Source organism: Cucumis sativus, chromosome 6, assembly GCF_000004075.3.
Source record: "Cucumis sativus cultivar 9930 chromosome 6, Cucumber_9930_V3, whole genome shotgun sequence".
NCBI classification, from domain to species: domain Eukaryota; kingdom Viridiplantae; phylum Streptophyta; class Magnoliopsida; order Cucurbitales; family Cucurbitaceae; genus Cucumis; species Cucumis sativus.
This window is the reverse complement of record NC_026660.2, coordinates 27,827,761-27,855,215: the sequence shown is the minus strand read 5'-3', so window position 1 is coordinate 27,855,215 and position 27,455 is coordinate 27,827,761. Positions and strand designations below refer to the sequence as shown.

The 27,455-nt window shown below is 31.3% G+C and overlaps 4 protein-coding genes across 4 annotated transcripts; 1 reads left to right on the top strand and 3 right to left on the bottom strand.

Moving 5' to 3' along the window:
- Positions 1-2,261: 2,261 nt before the first annotated feature.
- Positions 2,262-3,738, bottom strand: LOC101222533 (thaumatin-like protein 1). The gene is made up of 2 exons (XM_004134979.3): positions 2,921-3,738; positions 2,262-2,463 (listed from the first exon to the last, which is right to left on the bottom strand). Exons 1-2 carry the CDS (start codon positions 3,667-3,669, stop codon positions 2,313-2,315), a joined length of 900 nt encoding a protein of 299 aa, XP_004135027.1. The 5' UTR covers positions 3,670-3,738; the 3' UTR covers positions 2,262-2,312.
- Positions 3,739-5,174: 1,436 nt separating this feature from the next.
- On the top strand, positions 5,175-6,618 carry LOC101222772 (cysteine-rich receptor-like protein kinase 26). Its single transcript, XM_004134980.1, has 2 exons — positions 5,175-5,714; positions 6,289-6,618. Exons 1-2 carry the CDS (start codon positions 5,175-5,177, stop codon positions 6,616-6,618), a joined length of 870 nt encoding a protein of 289 aa, XP_004135028.1.
- A 2,541-nt stretch (positions 6,619-9,159) lies between these two features.
- LOC101221744 lies at positions 9,160-11,719 on the bottom strand. Its single transcript, XM_004134810.3, has one exon. It carries the CDS (start codon positions 11,369-11,371, stop codon positions 9,398-9,400), a length of 1,974 nt encoding a protein of 657 aa, XP_004134858.1. The 5' UTR covers positions 11,372-11,719; the 3' UTR covers positions 9,160-9,397.
- Positions 11,720-19,076: 7,357 nt separating this feature from the next.
- On the bottom strand, positions 19,077-20,090 carry LOC101221974 (chaperone protein dnaJ 11, chloroplastic). Its single transcript, XM_004134811.3, has one exon. It carries the CDS (start codon positions 20,039-20,041, stop codon positions 19,547-19,549), a length of 495 nt encoding a protein of 164 aa, XP_004134859.1. The 5' UTR covers positions 20,042-20,090; the 3' UTR covers positions 19,077-19,546.
- Positions 20,091-27,455: the final 7,365 nt, after the last annotated feature.

The following is a 27,455-nucleotide window of genomic DNA, read 5'->3' as shown; positions in this document are numbered from 1 at the left end:
TTCAATGTATTGAATAGAATTTGTATAGCCAGAATTGAGACATGTTAACTTGTCTGCATGATATTAGTTCACCTAACATGATAATAATAGAGTAAATATAAAATATGGTCCATAATATTTGTTCTGTTTTATGCCATGTGAACATACAATTTTATATTCTCTATTAGCTAATTTTGTGAGTATATTTAAAGTTTCTTTCATTTGAAAATGAATTATTTTTTGTAAATAATTCATGATAAGTAACTGTATTATAGCGTTTTAAAAAATTGATTTATTTATTTATCATTGTTTCTTTTTGCTTAATGTTAGTGAAAGTAATACCTTTTTTTCTCATAGATTCCCCCAAAATAATAACAAAAACAGTAATAATAAGGATTTATTTCATGTTTAAAATACTTTGAAGAAATTTTCAATTAACAAAAATTAAATAAGACTCTAATTCTATTGGTTCTTTAACTTTGTTTTATTAAAAGAATTAAATTAATTAAACATACGTCTTTTTTTTTTTTTTCCGATTTCTAACTTTGTATCTATACGATAATTATATTTTAAAACAAAAAAAAATCTAAAACTATATTTTTAGTCTTAAAATAGAATACCAAATGATTGTCCAACAACACATAAGAAAATATATTAGAATATAATTTACAAGTAAAAGGACATTGCATGCAAGCCAAAAGATACTCCAACATGCATGTTCAAACTATTTGATTTAATCAAATAAATAATTCTCCTTATCTCATCTCTCTAATAAAATAAATAAATAAAGAAGAGAACATTAAATATATATATATATATAACATCATTCTCAATCATCTTATTAATTGTTATCTTGAGAAATGTTACCTCAAGTTGCAACTAAGGTGTGCTATTCTCAACTCTCAACCTCTTAACATTTTTATATATATATATATATATATATATATATATATATATATATATATATTTTGTTATATTCTAATTTCCTCACTACTAATTTATTAAGTAACTTCGAATAGAAGATAAATACCATAATCATTTTTATAGACGCCAATACTTTTCATGTTCAAAAATATTGTCTAATGTAAGTATTATTGAAAAATACTGTTTGATGGGCATTAATTTTAGAATAACTCTTCCCATATGATTCTACGATGTCTTTACGAGCCTACACTATGTATGATGAATATTTTTCTTTTCGTTTTTCATAACTTGGAATGTTAATATCGAAATTTCATACAAGAGAAAAATCCTTCATTAATTGTTACGAAATTTGTTGGTATTTAAATTAGGGAAACTAAAAAAGCAAATAAAAATATTTATATGTGCATTTGGAAGCATGTTATATTATACAAATGATTTGTGTCCACATCCGACATGTCGTACTCATGCTAACCTTAAGAAAGAGTAAAGTATGCAAAAACAGAAGTAGCTGAAAGCTGACTGAGCAATGCAAAATAAATGGGCCACAGTGCAAGTTGTAGCCGCCCAAATATGTCATCATATGGCCCAATAAATAATTTGGGCTGGGCCCACTCGATAACCCCTAAACTATTACAAAAGCTAAAGAGAGATCAACGGGATTAATTTATACTCTAACAATAAATAAAATAATTTCAAAACTATTATTTTAGTTAACTTTCAATTTGATTTCAATCTTTTAATATATTAAAAGTTCTCACTTAGATAATTCCGAAAAATATGCTAACATAAATTGGTGTACATATTATATCAGTGTTTTATTATTAGCCTATAACACTTGTGTTAGTGTAGTTTCATTCGATGGGTTTGGAAGACAATCACACGTTAAAATGATATGCTATTTGTTTGTGAATAGCTATATTGATCTAAAAGAGTCGTAATGAAATAATGAACGTAATAGTTTACACAAATATATTTTCATTGTAAGATTGTGATATTTTATATGTATAACGTATATTAGATTTGGAAAAATTACACGCAATTTGAAGAATATTGAGTAGTTGTAAAGAAATAAGAAAAAAACAATATACAAAAAGCTTTAATTTAATAACTCTACTTATTACAATTTGTAGATTTGGTCATCTTTTTTTAGCAATGTAGATTTAATTTGGAGATATAAAGATGCACTCAAATCTTTTCTTATATTGAAATCTAAAAGAAGTTAACTCATTTGGTTTTATGTTCCAATTTTCTTTTGTTAATTATGTGTTAAAATATGTTAATAAAACCATCATTTGGCGGCACAAAATTATGATAACGAGTTTTCACAGGATTTGTACTACGTAAAATAAAAAATTAAATAATTGAAAATTACTTTAAAATATAAGAAATTATTGGTTATATTTAGCCACTTAAATATTCAATGATAATTTTGGCAGAGAAGAAAAAGATGCCACGGCCGCCCACACCGCGGTGAAAATAGCTAAGGACGACGTAGCAATGCGACGCCGGCAACCTGAAATGTTAGCCGCTTGTGGTTGTGGTTCACTAGATTCCTTCAAACTGAACCCAAAAAAAAATCTGAAATTAGATTAATGCATAAATATTTGGAATTTATTTTTTAGTACTTTTCTTTTCATTGGTTGAGATGTCAATTTTCATATTATCATCTTTATATCTTGCAAATTAAAAAACTTCATCGCCCCCTTCACAATAAAATATTGGTCGAAAGTAAAATACATCACCATTGTCCATTTGACTTAATTTTATTAATAAATAAGCAAAGCTAAATATAAAAAAAACATTAAGCTAACCTTTTCTTCATCTTTATACTTCATTTAATCCCAACCCCGTTTTTGTGGTTTAATTTTATAAGGTACCATGCTTGTTTTAAAGTTCAAATTACAATTAGTATGTTTTAAAGGGGTTGGATGGATGGATTAGGTGAGTGATTAAACCCAAAAATAATAATTTGGTAATTATATAATGAGTGAAAAACGAAGGAGGAGGCAGGAGGTACCTTGGGAAAGAGGAAGGGCAAAAAGTAATGACATAATTAGCTGAGACGCATGTGAAAGTGCTGGTACCGTCATCAAAAGCGTAACTGTAAGCCAACGGGCAGTTGTTCTTGAAATATTTGGAGTAATTACTGGGCTTACATGTGTTCGGATTTGCATAAACCCCACTGCAACAATATTCCGCTTTCCCAAACGCCACACACCCGCTTTTACACGCCACGCTCCGGTTCCCCCCACTCATCACCACCCGCAGCTCCCCCGGACATTCTCCGTTCAAATCCTCAATGCAACCCGTCGTCGTACAGTTGCCGGATTTTCCACCCACCGCTACAATCTGCATCGCGATGTTGAACCCGTCGACGAGGCTGACGTCGTAGAAATCGAAGCCGCCCCCTCCGTTAAGGGTGAATTCGGCGAGTGTGGCGGGTGGGGCAGCGCAGGCCCCACCGCATTCTACGGAGCCGGAGCCGCAGTCGGCGGTCGCGCAGGAGAAGCGGCCGGAGGAGGGATCGGTGGAGCAGTAGGTTCGAGCCCAAATGCGGCCGGACCAAGAGGTGGGGACGGAGAGGAGGGAGGAGGCAGAGGGGAGGAGGGAGAAGCCAGTGGTGGAGAGAGGGGCGGTTCCGGCGCCGGATAAAATGGCAGGCCAAATGGTGTGAGTGCAGTTGTTTTGGAGTGTGATGGTTGCAGAATGAGAGAGAGAGTGGAAGAAGAGAGAGAATGATAAGAAGAAGAAATGAATGGAAGCCATAGCCAAATGTGAAGCAACTGAGCTTCAAATGAACTTCAAAAGTGACTCCAAACGCTATTGTTCTGTTAGGGGCAGTTTAAAAGAAGCCAAGATTCATATTCATTATTCCATTAAAAAATTTACAATAAATAAAACTTACATTCTCATCAAAATCAATCAATCAATCAATTATATATAATATTAGAAGTTTAAATCATAAAATATAAAATACTTAATTCGTTTCTATTTGAGTTAAAAGTAAATTAATAAATTCTTATATTGTGATATTGTATTCAATATATATTCATGAGAGAGTTTTTCTTTAAAAAGGAAAAAAAAAAAAAACTAACCACTGGCTTGTTATGTGTATATATAATAAGTACGTAGAGAGAAGAAAAAATAAAAGTAGAATTATGGTATATTCCATTTAGAAGAGTTGGTGAGTTGGTGACATGTGCAGATGGTGAAATTCTGCCTTATGAGTATATTTCACCACATGCACTATATATTCTTCTCTCTGCTTTAACTTTGCTTTCTTCTGTTTGTATGAATATACAAAAATTTTAATCCCTCTAACACCGCAGTTTAACCTCCAACTTTTTCCGCTGTAAACCCAACTCAGAGTAATAAATACTATTCTATCTTTTAACTCAACCTTTTTCTTCTATCTAAACCAAACTTACTAACTTAGACATTTACCTTAGGTATATAATGAATCAAAAAATTCTATAATGGTGGGCGGAAAAGAGAAACAAATTGCAAGAATAAAATATAAACCAAACATTTTCACTATTTTTTTCTTACAACCTGTTCGGGCCATTGTGTAGTTACCACCCAACTTTGCCACTATACCATTATCGAACAACTTCATTGATTACCGCCAACTCTGTGGCGAGTAGCTAGCCCCGAACACCAAATCACAAAAACCATTGTAATTTTACATTATTAGTTCATAGACTTTTATCATCTTTCCTTACATAGATTTGACATTTATATATATAAAGCTTTTGAAAAATATTAATTTGAATTGGACGGTGTGACACAAATAATATTGATATTTATCCTAAATGAGTTTCCGTGTTAGAGTTTTACAATGGAATAATATAACGCATAAGAGAAGACTTGAGATTACTTTTGATTGATCAACTATTCAAAGTCAACACAACTAACGTTAATTTTCCTCCATCATCATCCTTATTATTATGTATGTTTACACAAACCACACATTAAAGAGAGATTTGAGAGACGAAGTTCAAGTAGGTTTAGCCTTTTAGCAACAGATGGATCGCCCCAATTGGAGTTTTAAACTGCTTTTCATTTTGTTAGAGACATTGTTATTGATAGTCACCACCACAGTTAGCCAACCACAGTTTTTCCATCACAATTGTTCCAACGTAGGCAACTACACCAACACCAGTCCATTCAAGAAAAATCTAGACACTGTTCTTGCATCCATCTCCACCAATTCCCAGGTCGACAAAGGTTTCTATGCCATCGAAGGAGAAGAACCAAACTGAGTCACTGCAATGGCGCTCTGCCGGGGCCCTGTTCCACCGGCAAATTGTACAATTTGTGTGAAAAACGCAGCCCATGTGATTTCTCAAACATGTCCTAACCAAATGGAAGCAGCAGGGTGGTACCATGATTGTCAAATTCTTTACTCAAACAAAACTATTCAAGGCGTAGGAGATACTTCTGCCAGGATACTTTATTTCAACACTGGAAAAGCCTCAGACCCGATTGAGTTTAATCAGGCAGTTGGGGAGTTGTTGAATGGTTTGAGACAAAAGCTAACTGAAACAGGGACTCCAACTCTCAAGTCTGAATATGGAGTAAAAAAGGTCCCAAACAGTAACATAGACATATATGGGCTGCTTGATTGTTTTCATGATTTGAGTTCGTTGGATTGTGATAAATGCCTCATCCGGCTTCAATCTATTCTTCCTTCTTGTTGTAATGCAAGTTTAGGGGCTAGATTCATGGCAGGTAGTTGCCAACTCAACTATGAGATTGTTCCTATTTATGCCGCCATACTTCCATCTCCCATCGCACCGTCGCCTGATAATGTTCCCTTTCCATCTTTGCCTCCAACACAAACTCCAGCTTTGTCATCACATTTTAAACAAAATATAATAAAATTTTAGCTTTTATCCCATTATTTATAAATACTTATAATCACCGGCAGATTTAAGAGAGCCACTTGGTTCGAGTTCCCATAGTCTTATTACTTTATCGTTTTTATAAGGTATCTATAAAAAAAATTAAGTAATATTTAATATTTGTAAGTAGTTTAATAGTAGAAAAATTCAGATTTTATTAACATTTATATTCTTACATAATACAAGATTCTATATAGCGGGTTAAATATTTTAATTTATTTTATTATTTTTAAAAATACCTCCATAAATATTCAGCGGATATATGGCTCCAGAGTATGCATTGGATGGACAATTTTCAGTGAAATCAGACGTATTTAGTTTTGGCCAGAAAAATATTTGTTTTCGCAATGGAAAAAAAGTGGAAGATCTCACCAGCTTTGTGATTATATATACCAATTCTAAACAACAATCTTTCGGTGTTATATAAAAATCAAATTGTATAGTACTTCAAGTACTAAAATTAACGTTTTTAATTTTTCAGGCATGGAAAAACTGGAAGGCAGGAATACCGGTAAACGTGATAGATCCAAAACTAAAAGATGGTTCTACTTTTGAAATGATGAGATGCATTCATATCGGACTATTATGTGTTCAAGAAAATGCTGTAGATCGACCGACAATGGCTTCTGTGGTTTTGATGCTTAATAGTTCCTCTTTCACTCTTTCTGTGCCCTCGGAACCGGCGTTCTTTATGCACAGTAATATTGAAGAAGCTAACAATGTGGTAAAACCCAATGATGGTCACATGAAAAGCACATCTCTTGAGCCATCAGTCAATGAAGTTTCAATTACTGTGCTTCGTCCTCGCTAGATCGGTGCTTAAAATTTTCAAAAGTATATGATCAAATTGTACAACCAACGGGTAACAAAGCTTGCCAATGGCACCACATGATGGCCCAATTACAGGCCTCATGAACAGATTGAGCCAAAACTGAAGCCCAGCTCGTCAAGTTTAAGATGGGGCCAGTTGTAGCCCATTTTACGAAACGTTCGGTTGGCCCTAGGCCTGCTATTCTTATATCAAGGGGTGATGTTTGTACATATAAAAATTAGATTCAGTATATTAAATATTTTACTTCTAAAAGAGGATAATCGATATCTTAATCAATTGAATTATACCGAGTTTACAATCAGAAATTTCCACATGTAAAATTGAAAGATAGGAAATATGGGGTCAAATGTAGGAAGAATTGGATGTTGGAAAAAGAAAAATAGAAGAAGGAAAATTCTTGTGTGCAATGCCAATAACAACTAAATCAATTCCATAGGATTTGCTCTTCTTTCACTTTCAAATATATATAATTTAAATACACACTTGTTTCCTATAAATGTGAAGCTCCAAAGAGAGGACAAGTGATCTCCAAAAATTATTGCTTCTATTATATGTGAAGTGGGGGCTAAGCCTGACAAAGACAAGGGTTCACAATTATAAAATTCATATTCATCTTTTATCATAGGTCTACCCCAAAGGTTGTAATGAAATTTGGAATGGTACTATATTGAATCTACCATATCCAAGATGTGATGTAACGTAACTATTATTATTATTTGATGTTCAAAATATTAAAATATATGTATTGGCTGTGTTAGATACAACTTTAATTTAATTTAGTTTGAGAGTATTAATTTTTGAACTAATTTGGTTTTGAATTTAGTTATAGCAACTCAATAGATATCATCTTTGTTTTTTCTACAAGAAAAACAACGGAAGAGTATTGTAAATGATTGTCTTCTCATAGTTGTAGTCAAATTTGTACAGTGACACTAAGAAAAGTGATTGAGTTGTTGTATAGAGATAAGGAAATCTCACACTCTCACCTTTGCTCATTACACAAAAGGACGTGCATTATGATTAAAGAATGAACTGAAATATTAAATTTTTGGTAGATGAAAGCTTCCTCAAAATGCCCTTTACCAATCTTAAAAGTACAGTTGGAAAAAACACCCAAACACAGTGAAATATGAAGGGACCATAATGTCTTAGCCAAATTTTGGCTTCAAATCATACCACATGACTTTGTTTCTTTGTCTTCCATTTATTATTATTGGTGATGGTGGGGTTATATACCCCTTTTCGGGCTCCAACTTTCCTCAATAATATCCTTTTATGTGAACATACCAACTCTTGTATAATATATGTGGTCAAATGAGATTGCTACACGTTAATTGACTCGACTTAGTAAGACTTCCTTTTCATTAATTCACTTAGACCTAGTAAGACTTACTTTTTATTTTACTTTTCAAAAATATAATTGGATAAGAGATAAATATAATTAGAAAAGCTCCAAAATCCTAAAATGAAAATAATTAAATTTGGGTCTATGACGATCAACACATAAAAAATAAACTTTCGCTATAATAATTTCGACAATTTTATTATGTTTCAGAACATCTTTTAATGTAAATTAATAACTAACAATAAACTTAATGAGGAGATTGGTTCTCCTTATGAATACTTCAAAATTAAGTATGAATAAAATTAAAATTATGTGTATATATGTGTGTGTCTGGGGAGTATTGGCTTTTGTTTAAAAAGAGTGATGAAAATAAAAGAAACAAATTGACAAAAGGCAACTAACAATAATTACTTGTCATGTACATCCAAAGTAGATAAAGTTAATAAAGTGATGATATGAATTTAATAGTGATGAAGCTTTATTGAAATGATTGTTTTGCAAGAAAGAGGTTGTCATTATATTTTACTTGGTTAAATCACTAGTTTAGAAAAGCAATTGTCATATTTATCTTGGATCAAATTGCTATTTTAGGTTCCTATTTGTAAAATGTAATATAAATGAAAAACACTAGTTCATTGTCACATATGTGAAAACCAAAGTGACAATGGCTTATAATTAAGAGGGAAAAAAAAAGTGACGTTTGATTAAATTATAGAAACGTATGTGAATGTTCATCCGTACTGGAACTAAATTAGCATAGCTAAGTGAATAAATAATAGACTAATAACTCACCTAAAGTCAACTGAATATGACTGGGTGAATAATACACATAAATATCGTCCAAAGGATTAATAATTCAAATCTCCACTTATTATGTGGTGTGTGATGGATAGTACAAGACAAGGCAAGCAGGGGATTTGGACGACCAAATCAAAGTAAAGAGTTTGGAAGCATTTCATATTAGCTTTCAAAATTGAACGGCGGTGATGAATTTTTAGAAAGGGAAAAGGATGTTTTTTCACTTTCAGGTGAGGTTCGATTCGTTAAAATCATTTTCAGACCGAATGTGATTTATTACGTTGGACAGCTGCATCCTTTCAGCACGCTGATGCAGCTGTCCAATGATCCAATCTAAATTCTATTATAAACAAGATGGAAAAGAGACAAGAAGAAAATGAAAAAAAGAGGGTATGTGATCATTTGAAATCAAACCATGGAGGAACCTGTAAATTTTGTCTCCATGACAGGCAGATGAAGGATACAAAGAAGCAAACAACCAACTTTCACTAATTATTACATTACTTTTTGAACAATTGTGGATGGAAAATGAATCTAATACATACAGTCGAACGAAAATAATGTGTAAAAATGGAAAAAATTTCAACTCACGGAAGAAATTAGAAACCTTGCCTGTCAATGGTATCCTCCTCTTGGACCTCTAGATTGAAACAGCTCTAGCTTATTCGCGGCCTCATGTAATAGTCTTTCGTGTGCTTCGTCCTGCGTCAATTGAGATTGTTTTGACGCCCATTCGATCACGGGAAGCGTCTCTGCCCGAGCAAGCTCCTCTCTATCTGGCAAATGCAGGGCAATGTAACATAATAGAGTTACTGCATCAAGTTTAACACTTTGTTCCCCAAAGTACACTAGCTGGACTAAGTGTTTTGCTCCTCCTGCAGCTATAATTTCCTCGCAGTGATTGATGTGGAGGAAGTTATCTGTGCAGGCAAATTTGGTGAGAGCAATGCAAGCCTCCTTTGAGACCTCGGCCTCTCTTTCGTCAAGAAGCTGCACTAATGGGGTGATCATTCTCTTCTCAGTCGCGCGGAACGTCCTCGCCAAATGTCCAATGGATTTGACACACGGGATGAGAAGATCTGCATCTTCTTTTTCGATGATCTTCAGCAACTGTTCCACAACTGCTCTGCAAGCGGGGGACGTCGGCTTAAAAGCAGATCGTCTCAATTCAGGATCGTGCTCAGCCATGGCAGTGATCTCCATCAATGCCATTGCAGAGTTATGCCGCACTTCCTGTTCCCCCTTCTCGAGTAAAACTGCAAAACACAACAACGCTCTGGATTCTGTAATACTACGGCAGATTGTCAAATTCCCTTTGGCAAGCTGCCAAAGGGCTCTAGCTGCCATTGCTTTCATCTTGGTTTTCGTTGCTGGGTCCTCGAGTTCCCTGCCCTTCGTGCTGGGGCCGGAATGAGCATGGTGAAGGTAAGGGGAATGATGTGGAATGATATGCTTTCCATTGCTGCTAAGGCTGTGGCCTTCCATGTGGCTTGGCTGTGGAGTTGCTGTTGTAGACGGCACTGCCCCACCAGAGAGCATGTTCATACTGTTGGTAACCACAGCGTGCATCTGATTTGGGGTTCGATTTCCCATTGGATGAAGAATCCGACTATGAAGCTGTCGATCATCATCATCCGCAGCTTTATAAACATTATTCGTTTTGGCGTTATTCGCCAATACCAAAGCATGGATCGAGGTGGCTTTATTGACAGTGATATTGTATTTGCTATGTTCTTGAACAGTCTCAAACGCAAGATGGCTCACAAGGGAACGGATAATATAGTGTTGTTCAAAGAGATCTTGACATTTTGGGTAACTAGAAACGAGTTCTGATATAGCCCAAGCAACCACGGCCTGAACTTTCATCGGACCTTCTTTGAGAATTTTCGCAAACACCTGGCAGACACCAGCCTGAATCATGGCTTCAACATTCTCAGGGTCGCGCCCCAAAAGCCTAATTGCATTTGCAGCGTTTTCTTGACCTTCAACCTTACCTTCTTTCAGCAACTTCAACAACGCCCCAACGCCGCCTTCTTCGATTATCCGTTTCCCATATCTGTCACTGTCTTTCGCCAAAGAAACCAACGACGCCGCCGCGTCAGTTCGATCTTCCGGCGACCCAGTTGAGAGAATAGCAATCTGTTCCCAGATAAGACCTAGAATGGGTTCATTAGCGGCGATTGGAGGAAGACCCAAATACTCATCGCCACGACCCTCAGCAGAAGCGGAAACTCGAAGCAACCACGAGACATCACCGATGGAATTCTCGAGTTGGGAGAATGATTTTCGGAAGGCAGCAGCAGGGATGATTGTAAAAACACGCTTCATAAGGCCATTGCCGCTGCATTTAAGCACCAGCAATAAAGCTTTATCTAAAGCTTGTTCAGTTTCTTTGATAATCCGATTCGCTGGTCGCTCGTAGAGATCGGAACTCGCTCGAGCCGCCTGACGGAGAAGAGTAGCAAGCCTTTCCGTCTTACCCTTGAGGTCGGCGCACTCCTGCTTACAACTGGTGGCCTCATCAGCCGCCTTGGTAACTTGGTCAGCCAATTGAATCGGGCGAGCCAAGATTAACTTGATCTCCGCCATGGAAGCAAAACAAAGAAAACCCAAATCAGATCGAACAACGAAAAACAAAAGGATTCAAAATTCAACCCCAAAACAGAAGAAGAAGAAGAAACAAAAGTTCAAAGGGATTTGTTGGACGCTGTGGGTGGAAGAAGAAGTAAATTGGCTAGGGCTGGCAAATGGTAGAAGAATTTGAGAAAGGTCAAACGCGGTTTTGTCTTCAATTTTTTGTTTTTGTGGTATAATTCTTAAAGAAGACATTAAATTGATACACAATTTGGTTTAAGTATATATATTGGGTGAATTGGATTTTAGTAAAATAGATAGTGGAGAGGCTTTAAGGAAAGGGAAGTGCTTTTCTGGCTTTTAAAAAAGCCATTTTAGTACAAAGCAAAATTTAAAAAAAGAAAAGCAAAAGGGCAAAATAATTGAAGTGAACAGAAAATGGTGTCATGTTTTATGAGCCAATCGGGGAGGTTTATGGGTCCCTTGGGCTGCCTTTTTTCCGCCCAGCCATCGCCGCTGGCTCTTAAAATCCGCCCCCATGTTTCGATCAATGTCACCTCAACTATATTAAACACACACACCTCTTTTACTTTCTTTAATTTACCACTTTTTGGGTTCTTCTTTTCCTTTCTTCTTTTTATTCACTGTCACTCACAGCTCACTCTGTTTAAATTTACGTTTGGTAGGACTGTAGTGTACCTAATTTCAACAAACCTTTCTAAATTTTCCTTCAACTTACTTTCACCTTCTCTTTTCATCTTCCCTAGTTTCTCTCAAATCGTCTTGTGTTTACAAAACCATATATGTTGATTTTACCTGTGGTTTTTTATTCTTAAAAAAGTTCAGTTTGTTTTTATTATTAATTAGAAATTTCAGTTTGATTGAGAATGCTTTTTAAGAATAGAAAATTCCAACCAAAGATTTGGATTTATATTTTAAATCAAATTGCCTTTTCAATCAATTTAATTGTAGTCCAAACGTATTATTTGGTGAAATAAACTCCAAAACGTTTAATTTGAGGTATTATATTGAAGGTTGAACTCCAATTATTTAAAATTCAGTCAAATCAAATCCCACTTTTACCCTACACAATGTACCGTCAACTTTGATTCTTTTTCATTATTCACCACCAAACTAATTAAATCTTATTGCTTGCTATTTATTACAATAATCTTAACATCTTTGCCCCTCATGTCTATTATTATTAGTATAAATAAAAGAAAACCAAGTGGGTTTTTTTCTTTTTGTTAATAATAATAAATCCTAATGGATGGAGTTTGGAAAGAATCAAATGCTCAAACGCAAAAGCCATCATGAAATAAAAAGTCATAACTTGGGTATTGGTTGTTACTAATTTTCCAATATTATTATTGACGTCACCATCTTCCACATAGGAAGCATTCTTGTCTTACCTAACTATACCTCTGGGCCCCCACCCTTCTTTATTTTTAATTCATTTCCTCAAACCCCTCCACGTGCCCACGTGTACATTGCTCGAATTTTGGGATCCTTTTATGGGCCACCACTACCATTCCCAAGCCCACACATTCTTTTTGGGCCTCACCTTCTCTTCATAGCCCCATACACTCTCCAACACACAGAAGCCCTGAAATACACTTGCCTACCAAATATATTCATCATATTCACATACCAAAAAAATTTACAAATATAATCAAATTTTGTAAGTAATAGAAATATATCACTCATGCCTTGACCTACTATTTAAGTGGAAAGTGACCCATTAGCCCCAACAAAGGTATGGCTATCCAAAAACATAAATTATATTGAAAACAACAGAAACTTATATGAACTCAGTAGTACAATCTAATTGTCAAAATATTTAGATTAGTATAGTGGTTGTGATTATTATTTTTAAAGTATGGAAATGGAAATAAAAATAGGGAAGTGCCACAAGTAAAGGTTGGGGTGTTTGGTAGGAATGCAAGCTAGCAAAGGAGGGAGAAAGTTGTCCGAGAATTGCGTAGCTGATTGGATTCTGATGCTAATCACCAACCTGGCATTTTCATTATTGCTTTATGCTCCCCCACAAACCCTCCCCTTTTTTTCTTTTTCTTTTCTTTAACTATTCATTTAATAGAAAATCATTTTTACAAACATTAAAATTATTATTTGGGATTTATAGACGACATTGATTTATTTGTGTCACTCATAATGTAATGTCATTAATAATGATGTGTAAGAGAAATAAGGAGGTGGTGGGTGGAGGATTTCTATTTATGATTTGGGCTCTCTTTTCAGCCCATTTGTTTTCTTACCATTGTTTGATTGGGCCTTTTCTAATTTTCAACGGCCCATTTCAAGTTTGGGATTTGAATTTTTCATTAAGTTACACTTGCTAACTTTAGACCTCGATCTTACAAATATTTAAGGTCACGAGTGTTACATTTTATTATTAATTAAGGAAATGGAACAACAGAACCACTACCATCAATAAATGGGGGACGGATTTATCAAGGGGTCCGACTTTATTAACGGATTTATTAAGGGGTCAGACATGTGTGTTTTTTGTATTTTGATATTAATTTTAAAGTGTTGTATTACATTATATATTAAATAATATTTTCTTTAACTATCTGATTTTGGTATATTGGTTGTGCTCCCGTAAAACCAAATAGTTTTTGTTTCAAATATCAATAATTTTTTTATCATATTTCATAAACGGAAGATAATTTGATTTCGTAAAACGAATATAATTTTTTTAAAAAAGAAAAAAGATAAAACTCTAACTTATATTTTCTAGCTCTCATTTGTTATCTAACAAATATTTAAGAAAAAAATGCAACAAAGTCAGTGGTCCAAACTTTCACTTTCATAAAATTTCATGAAAAATATATATTTCTTTTTTTTTATTCAATTTTAAAATTTACATATTTCCATTACAAAAAAAAATTATTTAAAAATTGTCGGTATTTATTTATTGCTACAAATGTAGAAAAGGTTATTGGAACATCAATAAAACGTTGATATATTTTTTAAAAAGAATTAATGTATTTATTATACAGTGCTCAATGCCCCTTATATAAATTTTCTGAATCCGTCACTAAAATAAATATCATAATCTCCTAACACGGCTGAAATGTGTTTTTTCACCCAAGTATTAGAAATTGATCAAAATGTTAGAGATTGAAATCTTGTATGTTGTCATATGTCAAGATTGATTTTACACACAATGTTAATAATATAGACATAACTTTCATTTTTATAAGTCAAAGGTTCAAATCTCCACCATATAATAATAATTGATAGATTAGATTTCTGTTTGGAAAAAATAATAATTTATTATTTGTTAGGATATTATATCAATCTTTCAATTTTAGTAGGGAATTACAATTATTTTAAGAAATATTTAAATCAACAAGCAACCCTTTTTCTCTCCTTAAATAATCTATATAAATCTTCATATTAGTATTTTATATATATATTTATAACTAACTGAGATTATATTTTTTTTTCATATTTGTTTATGAATATTTATACGGAATATGAAAGATATTCATTAAATATTGATTTATATAGGAAGGAATATTTAAATGTTAATATAAATTTGAAAGGAAGCAATAAAGTCTAAGATGAGTTGTGGTTGTAGACCCAAATTAACAAAGTGGAAAAATTGTCCAATGAGATCAGCCTTTTGGATATGTTATGGCAAAAATTTCCACATCAATAAGAGTGCCTTACTTCCATGGCTACCCTTCTAAAAGAAAAAAACAAATGTGAGGCTGCCCCTTTCTCAAGTTTTGAAATCTTGGGGTTGAGCTAAAATCAAAAGACTTGTGGACCCTTTTGAAACCTATGTTTATTAAGAATACATTCAAAACAATTCAACCACAAATTGTTTTATAAACTCTTATTTTCATGTGTACCTTCTTATTTTCCTGTTGCTTAAACAAAGTTTTTTTGTTATTTTCAAAGGTAGTTATGTTTTCTAGAAACAACTTGTAATTTATCATTTTTTAAAATTCTTTTTATTAAAACGATATTGATTAAGTCAATGAAATTGCATACTTCTAAGAACAAAGTTAGAATTATTCTTAACCGAAATTTATAAAGAAAAGAAAGAAAATTCATAATTTGCCTAGAATTTTAAAACATTGGATAAATGTACATAACAAAGTAAAAAATCTAAACGGAAAATGAATGTTTATAAGCTTTCTTCTGGAGAAAGTGAAACAAAAAAATCAATTGGTTAATGAATAAAATCTTAATTAATTAATTTGGGTTGAAATGTAAAAATGTATATTAGTTTACTTTACCCACATGTCTTATTCCAATAGAAATTTTTTACCCATATATTTACAATTGACCCATTTAATTATTATAGAAGTTTAGTGAGATCTGAACAGAATCACTCCCTCTACAATATAGGAATGAATATAGTGAAGGATATTTTGATAATTGATTGGAATATGTGAATGAGACTAAGATTTCTAGAAATAATGATAGAGAAGGAAAAGGCAGCAAAAAAGGGGTTGGACGTAATAGATAGATATGGGGAGAAGATAAGGCCTTTAATCCAAGTGTCGGTGAGTCATTCAATAACAATATGAATGATAATCCAACGCCTCAATTTTTCCGGGAAAGTAGGCGGAGGAGGAGGCGGAGGCGGCGACCCCACCGCAAGCTCCTCCGTACTGATGGGAAGTATTTTCTTCTAGAAACCTCTTTTTTTTCTTTCTTTCTTTTCCGACGAGGAGGGGTGGACCCCACGACTACACTCTGATTTCAAGCTTATGAGCGTTTTTGGTCAATATTCTATGGTTGTATTTGACACGGACACCGCCTTGTAGCCACATGGCTTGCTTTGATTGGACATTGTTTATTTCGTTTTCCGTAATCAAATCAAATCCTCTAATCCAATTCGTTATTTCCTTGGGCCGACCTTGTTAATTCTAGTCTCTCTCTTCTTCTTCTTCTTCTTCTTCTATCCATCTAGAATGCTTTTAATTCAACATCTTCCTATTTTCTTCCCATTAACTATATCTTTATCTACTTCTTGCGTATGTCTCAAGTTTAACTCAATCCACAATAGCTTAACATTTATGAATTAGGTTTAACTCCGTGTCCTTTTCTTTTAGGGAATAGACACATAAATATAATCATTCTACATAAAACAAGAGAAGGAAGGTTTGCCCTTCCAAGGCCAAGGGAATGAGCTATCAAATTGTGGCATTGGTTTACATGAGGGGTAAAGTATATATCTTGAGAAGACTTTTGAATTTTGAGAGATTTGAAGATTTATTATTAACAAAATGAATAAAGAAGGTTGTCTAATTAGATTGTTCTAAATATTTATTGCTTTTAGAATCATGATTTTTGTTGTATCTATAAATGGCCTTGTAATTATATTAATGCTCGCTAGATGAACACCATCAAAAGTAGTTTTTAAAATGCTCGCTCCAATTCTTTTTGCTTATCTTGTAAGACCCATTTATAATTACTACTTAGTGTAACTAGTACGTTAAGTAAATGAGTTGATTTTTTTTTTTTAAAGATATTTTATCAACTATAAAAGTACTTTTAAAATACAGCTTTGATCACTAGATTTTGAGACTTGTACTATTTAGTCATTGTACATTAATTATTTCAAATAAATCTCAAATATAATTCATATTATTATTATTTACTATAGTTAATTTTAACCGGAAGAATAATTATTAATACCATGTCTAAAAAACATGGACTAAAATGAATCATTCAAGATTATTCTATCTTATTTGCTCACCTAAACATTTATGACAAATCAACATCTAACATGGCTATGTATGGGAACTAGTGGGTCTAAGGAGGTGTCTTAAAATGAAATTGCAAAGTTAAAATTTCAATCCAATGTTTCAATCACAATTTGGATATCCACTTAACTAACTTTGTACTAATTGTCCTCGTGCCTTTGCCATCTCTACTGCCTTTGGTGATCATTATCTAAAACGTTGAACATATGCATTCCACCATTATCAAAAGTTAGGAAATAATGCTAAATCTTGTTTGGTGGAACAGTACTCGTCACAAATTAAATGAACAAATGCATTTGATTAAAACACATAATAAAAATGTATTAGGAAGAAATTTGAGAATTCTTCCCTTTTTTTCTTTTTCCTTCTAATAGCTTAATTTAAATACAATACTTTTCAAGTCCAAGAACTTTTACCCATAGTAAATTTTGAACTGAACTTATCCTTTAATCTTAAATCCTTTAACAACCACGTGGAAATTGACTATATTGATGGGAGGACAGTGGAACCCAACTTGACCCATCTTGTGGGTACTAGATTTCATGGATAAAGAAGACATTTGAGTGAGACAATTACAACACAACAATAACCTAATATCCTGGTTTCACCGTACGACCATCATGACTCAACCTTTATGTTTAGTCCCCCAACTTTAACTTTTTAAATGGATGAAGCACGCTATTGTATATAGTACTTCATTATTTGTTCGATGATTCAATAATAATAGTCGATTTAAAATCTATCGTTATTAATGTTCTTAAATTTTTCTCTCTTTATTATTATGCTTGCTATTTTTTTTATCTAAACTAAAATAGTTTGTACAAATTATCACAACTTAGACTAAAATACTATGCACTTCAAATACATAGATTATTGTAACCTAGCCAAGTCAACCCTTCAAATACATTTGAGGTGATACTTAATAAGCCAAATTTAATTAGATGTTTGAAGATTTAAAGTGAGGTAATACATGACTATGTGCCCCTTTTCTTATTGGTTTACTTTTGTTTTGTTTAGTGTACTTATATAGACAACCAAATATAAATCACTAGCCACGTAATTAAAAAAGAAAAAAGAAAATACATGACAGACGCCTCGTATTCAATATAATAGTAAATAATTATTTATAACACAAGATAAACTGTGAAGTTTGATCAAATATTCATAAAAACAAAAATCAATGTTCTTATAATGATATAAATACAAATTAACAAGTCTTGGAAAAATGAAATGAAATTATAATATTTATTTATAAACTTAGCTATGGTTCAGAGAACATAACCCAAAAAAAATGAAGATTTAAATGCAACCATTGAAGGAGGTAAAGGAAAAGCTGTGTGCTTAAACAATTGAAAGATATTTCCAAAAACCGAAGTATGAACGTGAGCTTGTTTATTTTTTGTCCCCAGCTGTCGATGCAACTCGGTTTTAATTTCAATTTATATTCCAACAAACAGGGATTAATATTTTTTTTGAAGATCGCAATTTTAATTTTATGAACCCAATGTTCAGTCTAATCTTCAAAAGACAAAGATAATTGGAAAAGAAAATAATAACAAAATGGATAGACGACGAATTAACAGTATGTTCGTCTGCCAATCGGTTTGCTTAATGGTTTTCTAAAACTGGAAGATTCCTAGTTTTCAAAACCCTTTTGCTCGTTTTTGAAAAGGTTAACCTTTATCCTTCTGATTTCTTTTAACATTTCACATCAAATCTTGTTTTGATGATTGATTAAGAAATAGTATTGACGATAAAGTGAATAATTTGTTCCGTTTGTCCCTTGATTAAATTTATTCAGATTTCTGACACAGTTGTTGGGAATTTTATATGGTGATGAAAGTAAAACAGGGGATGTGGATCAAACACAGAATTTGAATAATAATTTCATATTTTAGAATCTTATTCAACATTGGTTATCCGTTTACTGGTTTAGTCAGATAAGCAAAGGAAAGAGAGAAGAAAGGAAATGAAGAACTGAACAGTGTTTTGAGTTATTTCGTTGAAATCGAAACTGTACATAGCCAAGAAAAACAGATACCCAAAGGAAAACTAGGAAAAGATACATCAATTTTCCTCTGTTTGATTTTGACTTGGTGATTTTGATTTTCGGAAACTAAAATTTTCTTCCTGAAGATCTGAAAGCAAATCTCCGTCCTTGTCGAGATAATCAAGAGAATGGCCGCTAGTTCAGTTCCGGTTAGTTGCAGAAAAGCTTCGATTCCTCCGTCCTCCATAGATTTTCATCTCTCTCAAACCACTCGCGCCGTTTGATTATTTCATTATATTTACAAATCAAAGCAGTGATTCCGATTCCGATTCTGATTCGGGCGCTCTATGATATGTCGCCTACAATTTCGGTCATCATTAATTTGCTTCAAGCTTTTCACAAACTCCAATCGTTTCAGTTTCGACTTCAATCACTCAGTGAGTCAACTCGTCACCAGCACTGATCTGTCTCCCAATTCCGGCGAGTGTATCCAGTGAAACCAGAAGCCATCCGCGCTGAAGCCACAGGCCGACACCGACGAAGAAGCTTCCGATCGTAATCAGCACGTTTCTCAGGATCAGAGAGAGTGGAATAAGCGGCGTGGATCTTCATGAAATCGGTGGCAGATGAGTCTTTCCTGTGGATGGCCGCAACGTCAGGGTGACAAAGTCTGGCAAGTCGTCGGTATGCGGATTTAATCTCCTGAAAAGAAGCTCCAGTAGGGATTCCAAGGACGTCGTAAAGGGAAGTGCAGGAAGACATTGTTTGAAGGTTGAGATAGGGGGAGGCGGTGTCGGGTCTGGAGGCGTAGGCGGTGGAAGAAGCAGTGGCGGTGGAGGAGAAGGCCTGTGGAGGTCGGAATCTGACACGTGTAAAGTCACGGGGAGAGGAAGAAAGGGGTGGAAGAGAGGGGAGAGTAAGAGGAGAAGAGGCAGCAGATAACATTTTCTTGGATTTGTGGGGGATGAAAATGGATGGAGAAAGAAGGGGGAGAGGGGATGGGGATTATATAAAAAGAAGGAGTGGGACCGGGGGTTGGGTCAAAAATTTAACCAGAGTTATAAAAGTGAGTGTATGGGGTTAAATGAGAAGGCCATTTTGGGTTTCTATGTGGGCCCAGGCTGCAGGATAGTGACTCAGCAATTGGCTTATCCAATTTTATTGCTTTTCCGTTCTTGCATATGCACGCCGTTTAAAACCCCCCCTTTTTTTCCTTCCACAATTAAATAAATAAAAAAAGAGAAGGTTCTAATTTCTAAATAAACGGATGTGAACGATGACGGTGTCTCCACTTCGCTTCTCCATCTTCGATTCATTTCCTTTCCTTATTTTGGTTTTTGTATTTTTAAATGTTTTATTTTATTTCTTCAACTTTACTTAACATACTAAAATATTTATAAAATAACACTGTGTATCTATGATCTATATATTTTCTCTTTGTAAATTTAAAATTCTCTTGAACTTAATCTATATTAAAATTAACAGATTTTGAAGAAAAAAAATAAAACAAACTATTTAATCGTAGAAAAAATAAGCAACTTTATAAAGGACTTGTCCTCTCACCTCCCTACCTAAGAATTTTTACTTGATCTAAATTATATATCAAAACATTTTTGAGCCACAAAATTAATTACATTTAATTTTTATATTAGTTAGTAAATATTTTATAGATTTTTCAAAATTTGAAATATTCCTAAAATTCATATATATTTAAATTATTTTATGGTAACTGTTATTATTTAAATTCACTCTTAATGTTATGCTATTTGAAGTTTGTGATAAGAGGAAGTGTGATCCTTGGCTGTGCTTAGGTGAGATGAGAGGTGCCCTCGGATTTAAAGCAAGCCCCTTTAGTGGGAGCCAACAGGGTAAAAAATATCATATACCACGTTGCATATGTTATTTAAATTTATATGTTATTTTTATTCTCCAAAAATTTAAATTTTACAATTTATATCTTTATATGCTATTTTAAATTTTAAATTATTATTTTTAATATAAGGATAGAATTTTACATTATATGATTTTTTTTTGCTAAGATAATCGTTTGGGTTATCTTTGAGGGATTTTTCTTTCCAAGAATTGAAAAGTTTTAACAAAATATTTACGATTCATAAAACATTCATAAATGATAAAATTAATTACACTTGATTTTCTTGTGAAGCGTAAACATTTTGTCAATTTCTCTATCTTTCTTTTGAATATTTTACAACCATAATGATATAATTTAGTTAAATTTGAATCAACATTATTTAAAAGAAATGAATTGAATGAGAAATAATGCTTTAAATCAGCTTTTAATAGCATATGATTGATAAAAAATATTGTATTATTTTAGGGACTTTTGCAAAAATATCAACAAAAAAAAATTAGGATAATAGAACCTATGTCCTAACATTTTCTAAATTTGCAAAAATAGCAAATCTAAAAGTGATGATCATCTGATAGTCCTATGATAACTTATGATTACGGTCTAATATCACTAATTCTGTCATATTTGTAATATAAAAAAACTGTGTCTACGAGCTAATTCTTTTTAATGTTTTTGTCATTTGATATAATTTTTCTTATATTTATTAATTTTGCAACGATGTTTATGTGTATTTGAGAAGTTGATGTTTTATAATTATTTATATATAATAATGAATTATATATACATTTTTTTATTTTTTAGCTGATTAAAAAAAAAGGATGATTATCAATCAAATTTAGGTTTCTAATTTTTTTTTTCAACAAATGAGAATAGTTATTAAGTATAGAAAAAGATGAAACATTGGGAAACTAAGTCCTGTTCATCCATTAAAGAAAGAAAAAAGATTAACGTATTGAAATTAAATTTTCAAAATATCTTACGTAAGAATACCTTTTTTTTTTCTAATGATTCTTCAAAACAATATGCATATTTTATAAATGGAAAATGCCGTCTAAAACTATTGAAGAAAGTACACTAAAAATAATTTATATTATTTAACGAAATTTAATTTTGATCAAATTATGAAAGCATGTGTAGATCCCAATGGCTGTGTTTTCATAGAGCATTCGGTGTGTAGTTGGCTCTCCACTTGTAAGAGGGTGGGATTAGAGGTGACAATCTCACTATTAGGTCAAAATATGAAACTGTGATCGACCAAATTTTACAAAATTAATATTTGACACATCATGGAGCTTTGAGAATTGAGATCATTCCTCAACAAGCTATTTAAGTGTTATACAAAGAAATTTAGGCATTTCATAAAAGGAATTTGTGTTTGCCTCAATCTCGATTCATGTCCTAGTTTTATAGTAGAATATGATCATTGTCAAAATTAATTTCTCATTATATATATATATCTGAACTCATTAGTAAAATGATTAATTTGAAGAAGAAAATAAATAATAATAATAATAAAAAGGTGATATATGATATAATCCAAGAACGCATGGGACCCTCTCCTCAACTCTCCACAAGGTTTTTCTCTTTGTGCTGTTGGAGAATACACTCCACTTATTATTATTATTATTATCAATTTAAATACCTGGACGTAATTGAACTACCAACTTTCCAACCAATAAATTAAAAAAAATATCCTCCTTTTCTTTTTTCTTTTTTCTTTTTCAAAAATATTTTATTTATGGTATCAATGTACTTTCAATTGGGAGATCTTTTTATCAAGAGAATCTCTTTTTCCCCCCCTTTTTTAGTGAATATGATTTTATTAATTTTTCTTTCTGGATTTTAATACTATAGTATCTATCTATCTATATAATATAACATTTTTGGGTTTTTATAATTTGAAATTTATTTATGTTTATGATTGTGCTTTTCATGGGTGAATTTTAGTTTTACTGAAACTAGTTAATTATTAATAATATTAATATTCGTACAATAAAATATAATATGTGAATGTTTATAAAAAAAAAATTGAGTAAAAATGGTAATAGGTAAAGAGTTTTTCTTTTAGAAAAAAAGACTATAAAGAGCCGTGTGGTAATGGGAACTGTACTTACCATTTATTATTATTTGATGTAATTTTAAATATTTGATTTAATATTGAATTTTGATGATTATTAAGTTATACGTTTGTGGTTGTTACCATTTTGCGTCGATTTTAATAGTTGGGATTGTTTACTTAAAAAAAAAATGTGACAATTGATAATCAATTGATATTTAAGAGATCTTTTTTTTTTTAATATTGAAATTTCAAAATGTCCAATAAGAAGTGGATGTCTCAACTTTATAGTTTTTTTTAAAATAAAAATACAAATAAAATGTAGATGTCTTTTTTTTAAAAAAAAGTTATATATTTAAAGTAGTTTTTTGAAATTACTTAATAAAGATTTCATGATTTTTAATTAAGTTTAAAATGGGTTTTTTCTACCTTGCTTACTATATGGAGTGGGAAAATATTCTGTTGGTTTAGTTACAACTAAAAAATATTTTAAAATAACTATAATGTTAGCTAATTCAAATAATGTTCAATTTTTTTTTTAATTTTTAATTTTGTAAATGTTGCTTAGCAAGGTAGCAACATATATACTCTTTAATTGGTATGAATAAGGTTGACCTAATACCTAAACCTCCTCTAGTAAGTTGGGATTAAATTATTTTAATTTGTATATATAAATTTGCCTAGATGTCAAATATTTTTTTATGCAGGTAGAGTTATGTATATTTTTATGTCAAATATTTCATATGACTCATCATCGTACGTGGCCTAATAAACTTTAAGAAAATTGTATTGGTTTAAACTTTGAACCGATGAATCAATTCAAATTATTTTGTTTGGATAAAATAATTATGTAAGATATATAATTTTAATAGTTTAAAATTGATAAAATTTATAAGTGATGCATCTAATTTTTTTTAGCAACAATCATATATTTTTAAATATTTTATTTTGTTATTCAATTTAAATAAAAAATTTATGTATTTTTCAATTATACATATTCCAAGAGTTGTATAATAAAAAGTGATGGATCGAATGTGGATTCGATAGGTGGAATTAATGAATATTTAACAAAGTTTTCATGATAAATCTAATTAAAAAAAAGGGTAGACATATGAAGGGGCAAACTAATGTAATTATATATAATTTTTATGAATTCATCCAAGACGTAGTTAGGTTAATTGGAATTTCTAATGGTATGAATATGATTTCTAAAGTAAAATTTAAATAATAATAATAAACTTAAACACACACAAGAAAAAGTAAAAAGATGATTGAACCAAAAATTTCTCAAAATTTTGATCGATAACATCACTATCATTACAAGCAAACATCCACGACAAAATTTATTAAAATTAAAATAATAGTAAGTTGCTTTAATTGGTGAACCCATATTGTTCAAAAGTAAATATAAAATAATGATAATAATTACAAAGAGAGTATTGTCCAATTAGTTGAATTAAACAAATTAAATGAAATAAACATTATCATAAAAAGTAATTCATTTAATTAAGTCTCTCGTCATATAGAAGACTTAACAAAAAGCTTAGTTGACTTAACAAAACCCTAATTTATTGGACTGATTCAGATGTTGATTGGCTCTCAATTTACTCCATTTTAAATTCTAATCTTCTCTCTCTCTCTCTCTGTCTCTCTCTCTATATATATATTATATTATTGGGGTCACTATCCTAAGTAAATTATATGTTACAATTTTTCATCTTTTATATTAGAAAAATATGTTTAACCTTTAGTTCGTATTTATTTAGTGACCCTTTAATGTTGGCCCTAGTTGAGGATTATTTTATGAATAATTAGCTTGACTTTTGAAACTTATGAAAGTGAAGCATTTGAAACCCATTGGATGAATTATATTTTATATAATTATATGTTTATATGATGTGTGTAACATAACATTAAGTGTGTTATATATTAAAGAAAGAAAACAATAATGTTTCTAGAACCCTGGCCCAAAGAAACACATGTTGTAGAAAAACAGCTGCCTAATTCTCAGCTTTTTTACAAAAATAAAATATAACAAAAGTTTTATTTACATGTTAAATGTTTAATTAATTAGTTGAAATATCGGAATTTAAAAAAATCATTAATAATTAAACAACCACTCACTTAACTATTAGGTTTGGTTTATGCTAAATAAGTAATAATAAAAAATGGAGAAAAATTAAAGGAAAAAAATGAAGTTCCAATTCACAAAAAAAATGTCTCTTATTCAAGTTTGTTATACAAAAGGAAGAAAATGTATTCCTTGAGGAAGAACATCATGAAATCTAAAAACATAACTCTTAAATGAAGAGCCACATGCCATTTATTTCAAATTTCTTCTTCTTTTTCCTTTCTCCTCTTCTTCGAAACGCTAGGAAAGATATTGATGAAGAAATTAAAGAGGAAGAAAAGATAAGAAAAGAGAAGAAGAGAAGAGAAAAAGAAAATAGGGACAGTGCATGGCAATATGAGAGGGAAAGGTTAAGTGGCCATAAGGAGGAAGATCAAAACTAAATAAATACCTCTACACAGTTATTCTTTGTCGTAATTAATGAAAGAAAAAACGATCAACATCCAAAAAATGAAACATAATATAACTTAAATCAAATTTTATGGAGATTAATTTTCACATGTATTTAAATTAATAGATAAAAAATTCTCCATTCCACCTTTCTTTATTAGTTAAGAAGAAGAAAACTCCATGTCTCTATCCTTCTAAATACTTTTCCATTGTTATATCAACATACTTTTTCTTTATAAACCCCTATTATAAAACTTTTACGTGTATTGAACGTATGATCTATAAATATATATATAAAGAGTAGTAATCTATCATTTTGATCATTAATAATTAGCCACTAGTGAAATAGAAGAGCATAAAATAACAACTTTATGTTAAAATAAAGTTGAGATAAAAGCAGTAATAAGTAGAAAATGTGTCATCACATCCTTTGTGTATAGGATAATCAAATCACAACATCACCAAGTGGAAGATAAAGATAACCACAACAATAACAAAAATAACAAAACAAAAACATTAAAATTCAAATAATATGATTAAAAAATATGAAAAAAAAAACAAAGCAAATTTCGACTTTTCTTTCACTCTCTAATGGGTCAAGCTCAAGACGTTAAAATCAAACCCAATGGGTTCTTGGTCATCTCCAGTTTTTAATTATAATTTCTTAATCTTTTAAGTTTCAGCTTGAATTATGTCATAATTATTATCATAAAAGGATTAGATCTTCTTTTAAAGTGGTGTACGAATTAAAGATAAGGAGAATTTGAATTTGTAGTATTAATAATTATACATTTTTTTAAATATATATTTTCCCATAGAAAAATTAATTATTCTAAGAAACTCGAGATGTTTAAATTTAAGAAATAACTTTTCTAACGGTCAATAAATTATGTTTCAATAAGGTTATTTAATTACAAAGCTAAGAACAAAAAGATTTAGTCAAGGTTTGAAGTAATATTTTTTTGTGGAGGAAATTATTAAATGGTGTGAGAGATTATTTCTTACACAATAAAACCATTTTTTGTGTAACTAAAGGAATTAATAGTATCAATTTCAACCATTCATTCACTATATATATATATAGACAAATATATACCGTAACTTTCAAGAATAGTTCGAAAAAACATCGATCTCAAAATCACATTCTACTTTTTTGTTTTAAAAAAATAGAATTAAAAATAAAAGAACGTTTTACTAAGAAAAGTAGTATTCAATTATTTCTTTTTCATAAATGAAATGTTTATGAAACAAAAGTTAAATTATTATCCTTTCATTCTTTTTTTTTTTAAGAAACAAATTAATAATTACCTCATAAATTAGAATTAGGGTTTCCTATACATTGATAAATGCATTAGAAAAACAAAATAAAGATATTAAAAAACCTGTATGATTCCTTTTTATTATTTTATTGAATTGTAGCCAAATGAGTTCTCTAAGTGGAAAAATATGTTTCCATCCTAAAAAGATCTTGAAGTCATTTTTTTATAATGGATGAGTTGTTTATTCTTTTAATGGAAATAAAAAAGATTATCATATATTTAAAAAATGAAAAAAAGGGCATAATTGTAGGGCCAAAATTATGGCAGCCCCCAGCTGGTACTCCTCTTCCTTCTAAATCCAAAACTTCTTCCATTTTTTTTTTGGTCTGCTAAAGAACATATCTTTTTGTTATTTTTTGTTTTTAAAAATGGAAAATATCTTCTTCAGGTTTTGTTTTTCTTTAGTTAATAAATTTCAAGATATTATATTTTTGTCTCGAATATTTTTTTATTTCAATTTAATTAAAAATCTCTAAACATTAAAGTTTACTCTTAAGATTTTATTTCTACTTCGTTTTATCGTTATACATGTGTTTGTGTTGGTTAAGCTAAGTTATTGTTAGATTTTTTTTTTAAATACTTACTTTAGA

Coding starts and splice junctions, on each gene's coding strand:
- LOC101222533 (XM_004134979.3), bottom strand. CDS start 3,669: ATGGCTTCCATTCATTTCTTCTTCTTATCATTCTCTCTCTTCTTCCAC. Junction 2,464..2,920: donor TGCCCTTCCTCTTTCCCAAG/GTACCTCCTGCC, acceptor TTTTGGGTTCAG/TTTGAAGGAATCTAGTGAAC.
- LOC101222772 (XM_004134980.1), top strand. CDS start 5,175: ATGGCGCTCTGCCGGGGCCCTGTTCCACCGGCAAATTGTACAATTTGT. Junction 5,715..6,288: donor TCGCACCGTCGCCTGATAAT/GTTCCCTTTCCA, acceptor TTAATTTTTCAG/GCATGGAAAAACTGGAAGGC.
- LOC101221744 (XM_004134810.3), bottom strand. CDS start 11,371: ATGGCGGAGATCAAGTTAATCTTGGCTCGCCCGATTCAATTGGCTGAC.
- LOC101221974 (XM_004134811.3), bottom strand. CDS start 20,041: ATGTTATCTGCTGCCTCTTCTCCTCTTACTCTCCCCTCTCTTCCACCC.